Source organism: Esox lucius, chromosome 2 (genome assembly GCF_011004845.1).
Source record: "Esox lucius isolate fEsoLuc1 chromosome 2, fEsoLuc1.pri, whole genome shotgun sequence".
Taxonomy (NCBI): domain Eukaryota; kingdom Metazoa; phylum Chordata; class Actinopteri; order Esociformes; family Esocidae; genus Esox; species Esox lucius.
In genome coordinates this window covers 2,135,051-2,147,523 of record NC_047570.1, presented here as the reverse complement: position 1 = coordinate 2,147,523, position 12,473 = coordinate 2,135,051, and the positions used below count along the sequence as shown (strand labels likewise).

Sequence of the window (12,473 nt, the reverse complement as noted above, 5' to 3'; positions counted from 1 at the left end):
CACAAGATCTCAATAGGATTTAAGTCAGGTAAGGAAGGCGGCCAGGTCATTATTCAAGCATCTTTGAGGCCCTTGCTTGCTAGCCAAGCAGTGGAGTACTTGGATGCATGTGATGGCACATTGTCCTACCTGAAGACAACTGAAAACATTCTTATCAGACTTGTAAGGCAGTGGCAGAGTCCAGTAGTACAAAGGGTGGGTATAGTTAGTGATGCTAAGTCACAGAGTTCAGCAGGGTTACAGAAGATGGAAAGGTAGTGTTCCTGAGCCTGCTGGTGCGAGAACGGAGAGACCTGTACCGCATGCCTGATGGGAGGAGGGCAAACAGTTTGTGGCATGGATGTGAAGTGTCCCTGGTGATGCCGCGCGCCCTGCGCAAACACTGCTTGTCCTTGAGGTCCGCAATGGCTGGGAGCTGGGTACCCATGATGTGCTGGATGGTTTTCACCACCTGATGCGGGGCCTTCCGGCTGGCTATGGAGCAACCACCAAACCACACTGTGGCCCAGTTGGTCAGAATGCTCTCGATTGTGCAGTGGTAAAAGTTCACAAGGATCTTGGTAGTTAGATGGGCATTCTTCAGCCTCCTCAAGAAGTACAGTCGCTGCTGTGCCTTTTTGACCATGGCTGGGGGACCAGGACAGGTCCTTGGAGATGGACACCTAATGGATAGTGAAAACACAACAAGATCAACTGATGAACAAAAGATCTACAAGGCCTATCACCAAGATGGGTTTTGGGGAAAATACGACATCCTTTTCTCCAAGTGAATAGGCTACAAAATGGCGCTTCTTTGCATGGCTGTCCCGGGGGTTCTAGTGGGGCTAACGAGTTGATGTCAGCACCAGTGTATAGACCCAAACTCCTATTTTAAACACATGCTTAAAATAGGAAGAATGTATTTTTGGAAGAATGTCGTCATTTTCGCCTAGTGAGTATGGTATTATCATGTGTATTATTAACATGATATTAATATGTGACAGAATTCAGGAATGGGGTCTTATCACAACATTTCTTAGGCTTTTAAAAAAAATACATTTTATAAAGGTCCAGATTCAGAGCTTTGTAATAGTATATAATACAATACTGTTTGATAAAGTTATGGGCTAGTCTGTTTATGCCCATTCAGCATAGTTCACACCCACTTAGTGCTTAACCCCACCCTGCTATTTAAGTATTCAAATAGGGACACTGGTCTTGGTCTAAATTGGTCTCTAATAAACACATACTATATCAAATCAAATACATTTTTTCACATTGACCTGATATATCAGATATAACCAGTACAATGAAAGGTAAAGTGGCTTAGCAGTAGAATTCATAATAAATAGTAGCAGCAATGTAAGTGCAGATTGTTTGAGTCTAGGTGCACAGCCACCGAGCCATATAACAGTCTTAAAGTACTAATGGAATGGGTTGTCCATAACACTCATCAGAATCAAAATGTTATTGCCAGTTAAATTTCAAAACAAACAAAAGTGACTTGCTCACTTTTGTGAAAACAATGCAAAAATAATAGCTAGGCATAATTACACACACCTGAATTAGTGACCGGTCAATCAGGTAGCTTATTATCAAATTAAGTGACTTACTCACTTTTGGGTAGCACTTAATTTGATAATAAGCTAGCTTTTGTGAAGACCCAACAATCAGGCTAGAAACCAGGAAATGTTAGCTAGCTGGTAAGTTAACATCATTACCGAGCTAGCTAACATTAACATAGGGTGACCAGACGTCCCAGTTTGCCCGGGATTGACCCGGTTTTAAGATGGGTGTCCCGGGTCCCGCCAAATATCTGTAAAACACAAAAATGTCCCCGTTTCTGAAATTCACTACCAAATTGTCCCAGTTTTCACCACAATTAAAATAGTAATAATAATTCTGTAGTGTTTCCACTTGAGTCATAGCCAAATTAACAACTGTGTATAACTGCGTAGCATAGCAACACTTCTCATCAAAGATCAAAGCGCCCCCACTCAACCAACTACAAGAATGCATGATGACAAACATGAATGCATAAGCGCATACATTTGCGTGTGCATTAACGTGTGTTAAAACAAGGGTCCTGGTTTGGGGGTTTGGAAATGTGGTCACCCTACGTTAACAGTAACGTCTGTAGCTATAGCTAGATAACTAGCAATACAAAGGACTTTGACAACTTTCTGAAGAGGAATTATCTGTAGCTAGTTAGTAAATGTTAGACTTACCTGTATACATGTACAGTAGGAATGTTTTGCGGCAGATGGAATATCCTCTGATTCCTTCTGGTCTATTGACTTTGTTTACTACGCTCTTTACTACACTCTTCTGAGTCAGAGAGGGATCATTGTCTTGCAGAAAGCATGCTGTCACTACTTGTTCTCACTCAGATTTGTTGACAAAGCCAGCTATATTCCTGGCAGTTATATGGTTGAAAGCATATTAAATAGCTTAATATTGTGTGATCTTTATGATCTGTTGCCAAGAAAACAACATGCTTCTGCTTACTATCTCAAGAAAGACTTTACTGAGTCATGTGATTAAGCTTGGTGCGAGAATCAAAAGCAGCACACTCCGGTAGCAACTCCAGCATACGACTCCAAAAAGCGAAGCAGGCATCCCGGGGCCGGTTTAAAAAAACTAAAAGTGATGGTGGAACTGAGGCCAGCAAACGAGGTTCAGTAAATGATCTGAGCCTGTAGTATAACTTTCCACAGAGCCTGTCAAACGCTCTTTTGCATGCGTGGGCTAGACATCCTATGGAAACGGACACAATTCCCACAGTATTTGTTGAGACGTTTCTAACATTGACTTCAAAATCCCTTAGTCAGATTGGAAACATGACTTTGGAATATGAAAAGATATTGCTAACCGAGCTAATATACGACATAATATTAGCTCGCTGGCTGTACGACATTATAGACCCCGGCGACCCGCCAGCAGCAAAACGCCGGCGGCGCGCCAGCGATTGCCCACTGGGTAGAAGAGTTTGAGGCAGTAATTGAGCACAAGCTAACTGATTCAGCAATTCAGTAGACAAGAAGGACGAGACGTGGCTGTAGTTAGCTGAGCGATTTAATTGCTCAACTGGCATTAAGGAGATGAGGGACAGGTCTCAACTTAAAGCCTGCTGGAAAAACTTTAAGGCAAAAGCAAAAAAAGATGCGTCCATAACAACAATAGATGTAAACTCTCAAGGCAAGTAAAAAGGCCTGCATCTAATCATCAGGTATTCCATATTGGTTGAGCAATGACTCCCGGTTAAGTTAGTGTTTGTACACCATGTTTTGTTTACATAAATGTACAGTCCACCTCCTCTAGTCTTACGAAAATTAATTTCAATCCGATCTGCTCTGAAGACATGTCGGCCATCTACCTCAATTCCATTGTCAGGTAGGTTGTTGTTAAGCCCGGAAAATCATTACGCTTCAATCCATAATATATATATTTTTTATGATGCTGTCATATTTCGTCCATCCAGTGACAGTACGCTAGCGAGGAAAAGGCTAGGTAGTGAAAGCTGGTGGGGGTCTAGCATTAGCCTAGGCCTGATACCTCCACGCTTCCCAATCACCACAAGTCGACAACGCGAATAGCGTCTCCCAGGGCATCCTCACAATCTACGGTGGGAAGTGAAAGTTGTCAAAAACTCTTCCTGTGCATTGTGCGCCGATGTCCAGGTGTTCTTGTTGGCTATATAGATTATATTGCTAGGGTGTACTGAATGAATAAGCTAAGAACTATTAAGTAACTTACTGCTAATTTGCAATAACTGGGTAGACACTGAGCTGCGCCACCATCTTGGTGTACAGTGTATGCGAATGAGCCCTATAAGCATACACATTCTCCTCCGCAGCATCACCATCCAGTCAGAGCATCCGTTTATCTACTGGGTCGTTATCAAACTACAGCTCCAGAAAAAATTAAGAGACCACTGCACTTTTTTCTTTCCTTTCCAAAAAACTTGAAAAGGAAGGTTTTGCGTTAGAAGCGTTCAATTTGCTGTGGTCTCTTAATTTTAACCCTTTTGTTCCTCACATCATTCTAGGGCAACCAGGGTGGAAATGGCATAATTGTGGGAAAATATTATTAGGGCATGGCCTATGGCACCCCCTGTGGAGGAATCTGGTCATGTCTCTTTGTGGTAGGTATACGTGGTCTATATTTTCAGTGGTCCAATTTATATAATTTTTCACCGAATACTTTTTGAGTCATTCAGCAGTTTCAAGGAAAATAAGAATACTAACAATAACAATAGGGTTCCTCCTAGCAGAGGATCCCTAATTATGTGCAATTGTCCGTACAGTTGTATGTGCACAGATGGATTAACTAGTGTTAAGAGTTATGTGGCACATTGTGTGGTCTTGTAAATTTAACCTACTGTTCTTGCATTTTGGATGATATAGTCTAAATACGTGAGTTTTTTGTTTTCTTCCAGGGTAAAGCAGAGCTCAGTTTCGGAACGACGCAGTCCTGAGGGGGAGAGGAGGAGTCCCAGTAGCGAGGACGAGAAAGATGAGAAGGAGTCTTCTGCTGAGATCCGTAACCCTGAGGACTACAAAGAAATCTTCCAGCCAAAGAGCTCTATCTGTAGGTCCATATTATATTTTAATCTATTCATAATCTGCAGCTTCTGCAGTAATGCGGTCGATGTATCGGTCTGTCGTGGTGAAGAAAGAGCTGAGCCGCAAGGCGAAGCTCTCGATTTACCAGTCAATCTACGTTCCTACTGTTAGAAATCGGCGGTTTCGTATAGTGGTCAAATAATGTAGAACCCGTATCAAATCGAGGGTATGGTACTCTCACCTATGGTCATGAGCTTTGGGTCATGACCGAAAGGACAAGATCCCGGATACAGGCAGCCGAAATGAGCTTTCTCCGCAGGATGGCTGGGTACAGGTTGAGAAGCTCGGTCACCCGGGAGGAGCTCAGAGTAGAGCCGCTGCTCCTCCACATCGAGAGGGGTCAGCTGAGGTGGCTTGGGCATCTGTTCCGGATGCCTCCGGAACGCCTTCAGGGTAAAAGGGATAAAAGGGATCTTGAAGAAAGAAGACCCTCACTCCATTTTGCAATGCCATGCCAAACCCTGTGGATGGCACTTGATTGGAGACAATTTCCTCCTAGAACAGGACAATGACCAAAAGCACAGTGCCAAACTATGCAAGAACTGTTTAGGGAAGAAGCAGTCAGCTGGTTTTCTGTCAATCCTATTGCGCTGTTGTGAGAGCAGAATGACCTGATGGTACACAAGTGCCCATCAAGACAATCCAACATGTAGGAGGTGCTTCAGGAAGCATGGTGTGAAATCTCTTCAGATTACCTCAACAATTTGACAACTTGAATGCCAAAATCAGCAAGGCTGAAAAAGCTTCAAATGGACGATTCTTTGATGAAAGTGAAGTATAAAGGACAATTATTATTTTAGCTTGTTTGATTTTTCAAACTTTCATTTAACAGTAGTGCATACAAACACACACAAATACTTATAAAACAATGAAAACCTAAACAGGAGTTTTGAGTGAATCAATCTTTACAGTGTCGGACTTCTTGCTAAACATCTTACCGTTAACTGGAGAGGCTATAGGGAGGCTGGAATGTTAAACATTGCAATATTATTTATAATACATCAAATAATTAATGTAAATTACACCATGACACAGCTGTTTCCTCAACCAATAACTGTCTATGGAAAATGCTATGCATAGCATTCATTACTTCTGCGGCCTCTGGTGCAGGTATTTCCACAAGCAGTTTTTTCTTCTTAGATCCATTCTGAAACAAAATAAATGTTTGCATCAATGTATACACCCTAGTTAACAATTAGTTACACATGGTAATAAACAGGCTACTTTTAGCTGCTAACATGCTAACAGAAGTTCTATATTTCCATGCAATTCATTTTTATTTTGTGTTTATTGGAAACCAAAGTCAGCTACCTAGGTCTGCTACCCAAACTAACACACTTCGAAGGCACGCTCGAAGGCGCGCTCCTTCCATTGTGCTGACAGATTTCACACCAACCATCATTACAACTTCATCGATACGTTTACATATTGACAAACTACGGCCCCCCTTTGCCGCTCGGCCTGAGTAGCTACCAAACAAGAATGTATAGTGTTCGGTAAATTATTTTTTCGAATCTGCTAGCTTGCTAACTACCTACAGTTCTGTAGAAATGTCATGTCATCATGTCATCTTCTTCCGCTTATCCGGGGCCGGGTCGCGGGGGCAGCAGTCTAAGCAGGGATGCCCAGACTTCCCTCTCCCCAGACACTTCCTCTAGCTCTTCCGGGGGGACACCGAGGCGTTCCCAGGCCAGCCGGGAGACATAGTCCCTCCAGCGAGTCCTAGGTCTTCCCCGGGGTCTCCTCCCGGTGGGACGGGACCGGAACACCTTCCCAGGAAGGCGTTCCGGAGGCATCCGAAAAAGATGCCCAAGCCACCTCAGCTGACCCCTCTCGATGTGGAGGAGCAGCGGCTCTACTCTGAGCTCCTCCCGGGTGACCGAGCTTCTCACCCTATCTCTAAGGGATCGCCCGGCCACCCTGCGGAGAAAGCTCATTTTGGCCGCCTGTATCCGGGATCTTGTCCTTTCGGTCATGACCCAAAGCTCATGACCATAGGTGAGAGTAGGAACGTAGATTGACTGGTAAATCGAGAGCTTCGCCTTGCGGCTCAGCTCTTTCTTCACCACGACAGACCGATACATCGACTGCATTACTGCAGAAGCTGCACCGATCCGTCTGTCAATCTCCCGTTCCATCCTTCCCTCACTCGTGAACAAGACCCCTAGATACTTAAACTCCTCCACTTGAGGCAGGCACTCTCCACCAACCTGAAGCGGGCAAGCCACCCTTTTCCGACTGAGGACCATGGCCTCGGATTTGGAGGTACTGATTTTCATCCCCACCGCTTCACACTCGGCTGCAAACCGTCCCAGCGCATGCTGAAGGTCCTGGTTAGAAGGGGCCAACACGACAACATCATCTGCAAAAAGCAGAGACGAAATTGTGTGGTCCCCAAACCTGACACCCTCCGGCCCCTGGCTGCGCCTAGAAATTCTGTCCATAAAAATTACGAACAGAACCGGTGACAAAGGGCACCCCTGCCGGAGTCCAACATGCACTGGGAACAAGTCTGACTTACTGCCGGCAATGCGGACCAAGCTCCTGCTTCGGTTGTACAGGGACCTGACAGCCCTTAGCAAAGGACCCAGGACCCCATATTCCCCAAGCACCCTCCACAAGATGCCGCGAGGGACACAGTCGAATGCCTTCTCCAAATCCACAAAACACATGTGGATTGGTTGGGCAAACTCCCATGAACCCTCCAACACCCCGTAGAGGGTATAGAGCTGGTCCAGTGTTCCACGGCCCGGACGAAAACCACACTGTTCCTCCTGAATCCGAGGTTCTACTATCGGCCGTATTCTCCTCTCCAGTACCCTGGCATAGACTTTCCCGGGGAGGCTGAGAAGTGTGATCCCCCTATAGTTGGAACACACCCTCCGGTCCCCCTTCTTAAAAAGAGGGACCACCACACCGGTCTGCCATCCCAGAGGCACTGTCCCCGACCGCCACGCGATGTTGCACAGGCGTGTCAACCAAGACAGCCCCACAACATCCAGAGACTTGAGGTACTCAGGGCGGATCTCATCCACCCCCGGTGCCTTGCCACCGAGGAGTTTCTTGACCACCTCAGTGACTTCAGCCCGGGTGATGGACGAGTCCACCTCTGAGCCCTCATCCTCTGCTTCCTCAATGGAAGAAGTGACAGCGGGATTGAGGAGATCCTCGAAGTATTCCTTCCACCGCCCGACGACATCCTCAGTTGAGGTCAACAGCTGCCCACCTCTACTGTAAACAGCGTTGGTAGGGCACTGTTTCCCTCTCCTGAGGCGCCGGATGGTTTGCCAGAAACTCTTCGAGGCCAGCCGATAGTCCTTCTCCATGGCCTCACCGAACTCCTCCCAGGCCCGAGTTTTTGCCTCCACAACCACCCGGGCTGCAGCCCGCTTGGCCTGTCGGTACCCGTCAGCTGCGTCAGGAGTCCCACAAGCCAACCAGGCCTGATAGGACTCCTTCTTCAGCTTGACGGCATCCCTTACTTCCGGTGTCCACCACCGGGTTCGGGGATTGCCGCCTCGACAGGCACCGGAGACCTTACGGCCACAGCTCCGAGCGGCCGCTTCGACAATGGCGGTGGAGAACATGGTCCACTCGGACTCAATATCTCCAACCTCCCTCGGGATCCAGTCGAAGCTCTGCCGGAGGTGGGAGTTAAAGATCTCTCTGACAGGAGACTCGGCCAGACGTTCCCAGCAGACCCTTACAGTTCGCTTGGGCCTGCCGAGTCTGTCCAGCTTTCTCCCCCGCCATCGGATCCAACTCACCACCAGGTGATGATCAGTTGACAGCTCCGCCCCTCTCTTCACCCGAGTGTCCAAGACATACGGCCGCAGGTCAGATGAGACGACAACAAAGTCGATCATCGACCTGCGGGCTAGGGTGTCCTGGTGCCACGTGCACTGATGGACACCCTTATGCTTAAACATGGTGTTCGTTATGGACAAACTGTGACTAGCACAGAAGTCCAATAACTGAACACCACTCGGGTTCAGATCAGGGGGGCCGTTCCTCCCAATCACGCCCCTCCAGGTGTCACTGTCGTTGCCCACGTGGGCGTTGAAGTCCCCCAGTAGAACAATAGAGTCCCCAGTCGGAGCACTTTCCAGCACCCCTCCCAGAGACTCCAAGAAGGTCGGGTACTCTGCACTGCCGTTCGGCCCGTAGGCACAAACAACAGTGAGAGACCTATCCCCGACCCGTAGGCGCAGGGAAACGACCCTCTCGTTCACCGGGGTAAACTCCAACACATGGCGGCAGAGCTGGGGAGCTATAAGCAAACCCACACCAGCCCGCCGCCTCTCACCATGGGCAACTCCAGAGTGGTGAAGAGTCCATCCTCTCTCAAGGAGTGTGGTTCCAGAGCCCAAGTCGTGCGTAGAGGTGATCCCGACTACCTCTAATCGGAACCTCTCAACCTCACGCACTAGCTCAGGCTCCTTCCCCGCCAGCGAGGTGACATTCCACGTCCCTAGAGCTAGTTTCTGTGTCCAGAGATCGGGTTGTCTAGGCCCCTGCCTTCGACTGCCGCCCGATCCTCTTCGCACCGGCCCCTTATGGTCCCTCCTGTGGGTGGTGAGCCCACGGGAGGGCGGCCCCACGTCACCCGTTCGGGCTGAGCCCGGCCGGGCCCTCTGTAGAAATGTTAGCTTACAAATAGCTAAGTTAGCCAGCACTGTACATTTGTTACATAGTTATTAGCTGGCTAAATGTTAACTTGTATGAATATTCAGAATATCCTACAAGGGCAATACTGCTAGCTACAGGTAAGCCAAGATAATCATCTTGGGGAAAAATACAATTTTATTTGCTGCCAGCCAGAAGCAAAATGGCGAACTGCAAAAAATAATGAATTCACCGGACAAGCTATTGCAGTGGTCAAAACAATTTGACATAGGCTACAGGTCTATACAAACTCAGAGCTTTTGATTGGTCAATAAACCCATCCTTCAATTGCAGGTTCAAATGAAATTGAGTTAACAGTAAAATACCTGGAAACTGTTTAGGACTGGTCAATTAAACAGCTTTGAAAATAACCCAACTCCTTTTCTTCCCACAAGTTTTCTCGTTCTATAAAGAGGTGCTCGTTTTTATTTTTGCCCTAGTATTCACAAATCTGATTAAAATTGTACCCTACTTACACACTTGACTAACGTAAAACACTGATAATCAGAAACAAAAAAGAGGCAGATAGGGCCTAGTGTATTCTTACAAAAAAGAAAGTTAGTAAAACCATATAGGGCTCCTTGATTTGTCCTCTAAATGGAATCTTGTTTAAATAACTCTTTGCAGAGGGTTTAAAAAAAATACCCGTTGTTCGTATAGTGGTTGAAATAATGATTGCGTAGCTGGTCGTCAAGGGAGAGAGAAATTATTTATTGCCGTATTTGATAGTCTATTATTCATTATGTTATAGACTTGATACTCTGTCTTACAAACTCAAGCTCATCTCACACAATCTCAAAGAAACTTCCGGTTGTCCTCAACTTTATAGACATCCCAAACAGAATACACATAAACCCATTGGCTATTTATGGTCGTGCTTTAAATGAACGTGACTTCCTGTGTACGGATAGACAGATGGTCTTTTATGTAAACATAAACAAGCATTCATTCATATACTTCAACACTGTATATGGTTATATTAACACTAAGATCAGAAGCATGGCCTCTGTACATGGTCACTGTACCCACTTGAACCAAATGTTTTGAAATCACCCAGTTTTCCTTACCCAGTAGGCTATGCTCTTTCATAAAAGAAAAGGTAGGCTAAATGATATAAAAAGTATATAGTAATTAAAGAATTTGAATTATTTTAATGATATTATATACAAAATATATATATTTTTTTTAACATCAACTTTTATATCCGGACATCTAGAACCGTGACAGTTGATCACTGTTTTGCTGATTGATTCCGGTTATTGATTGGTACAGACCAGATTTTGCAACCAAATCTGTCTGAATTTTGGCTGTGTAGGGTTCATGTTAGCTATTTGTCACATGAGAAACATCATTACCATAATTATACAAACTGGATAGGCCTATCACCTAGCTTTACCTGGCCTTATGTTTGTTGTTAGTCACATAGAGTATGTCATGTCCTGCTCCTAAAATCTACTAGTGCTGGCATCCTATTCATGAGAAACAAAGCATTGGGGCAGGTGACAAACCACAGTTTATGAAAATGTCAAAATAGCATTATGACCATCCTGTGTCACTTTACTTGAACTGACAAAATATAGTTTATGACAATACAAAAGACGCATTATGACCATAATCATTGGAACCAGATAGGCCTATCACCTAGCTGTACATGCCCTTATGTTGGTTATTAGTCACGAAGAGGATATCATGTCCTATTCCTGAAATCTACTGTTGGCATCCTAGTCTTGTGGAAGGTTCTGACATCACTTCATGAATAATTATACTGATATAACATTTATGATGAAATGTAATATAAAAATACTGTTCATAAGAACAATGGTGTTACAGAATGGTTTATGTTTTGATGGACTTGCGTAGGGGTCATAACCAGTCATAAAAAAACGCGATATATGTCATATTTCAAAATGTCATTGCAGTGTCGTGACCAAGTAATAATTGTCAGCTGACGAGACACATTATGACATGGTTATGACAGAGTTATTGGAAATCAAGACACCAAGGTCATTTTTACTGTTGAGCCCTTTATTACAACAATATAAAAAGCCAAAACATTATGACCGCCTACCTAATATGCCATTGGTCCTCTGTGCGATGCTAAAACATTGTCGAGGCATGGACTCTACAAGAACCTTGATAGTATCCTGTAGTACCTGGCACCAAGACATTACCAGCAGATCCTTCAAGTCCTGTAAGTTGGAGCAGTTGTGGAGTCGTTGTGGATCAGACTTGTTGGTCCAGCACCTCCCACAGATGTTCAATTGGATTACCTAATACCAATTCTCTGTTTTTCATGTACGTCCTGTATAGATGGCCAGTGCGGGTTCAGGATGGCGCCTCCTTGTGGCCGTATTTGTCTTTGTTCTGCCTTCACCCATGGTGTCATTTTCCATTGACTTAATGAAGTGAAGGCAGGGGGGGGATGTATGATATGATAATTGATTATGATTGGAGAGAGCTGAATTGGTACTCATAGGGAGTTACAAGAAAAGTTGACATAGAATATTATGGAAACTTGCCTCGATAGGGTGTTCGCTTCACTCCAATGATGGAACTTCGGAGATCCACAAGTTTTCAGGACTGATCTATTGTCGTCATTTATGGGAGTTGACGGAAAAATACTCTGTGGATGGAAGTCCAATGGACTGTTGAACCACACTAATTGTTCAATAAATCTTCAAGCAGGCATGGTTTTCCACATAAGCACATTTAAGAACCTGTTAATCGTATTATAATCCTACTATGTAATAGGGATGGGCACAGATAGTTGATTATTCGAATACCCCAAATTAATTTAGTATTCAAATTCTTGTGTGTGCATTAAATTTTGCACCCTATTTTTTTTTACGTATATCGTTTTTTTGGTTGTTTAAATAAATAGACCTGAATATCATTTTTATAAATATTAAAATTCCCCCCCAAAAAAATCCCCATTATGACGATATGCCATCACATTTGAAAAAAGTATGTTTTTATAACATGTGTTCCTTCACACATGTCCTTTGTTTACAAACAACAATCAAAGCGGTGTGTTGGGGTCTAGTCAGTCAGAATGACACAATATACAGCTCTGGAAAAAATTAAGACACCAAAACCAGTTTCTCTGGTTTTACTATTCATAGGTATGTGTTTGAGTAAAATAAACCATTTTGTTTTATTCTATAAACTACTGCCAAAATTACTACCAAATTCCAAATACAAATA

General features: G+C 44.6%; 1 protein-coding gene across 2 annotated transcripts in view; it reads left to right on the top strand.

Annotated features, from left to right (window-relative positions):
* The window catches only part of katnb1 (katanin p80 (WD repeat containing) subunit B 1), an 84,960-nt gene that overhangs the window by 41,919 nt on the left and 30,568 nt on the right, over positions 1-12,473 (top strand). For both annotated transcript variants that reach the window (XM_013131123.3, XM_013131122.4), the window contains exon 12: positions 4,418-4,569. In XM_013131123.3, the coding sequence (XP_012986577.1) occupies positions 4,418-4,569 (152 nt within the window). The remainder of the gene's footprint in view (positions 1-4,417; positions 4,570-12,473) is intronic.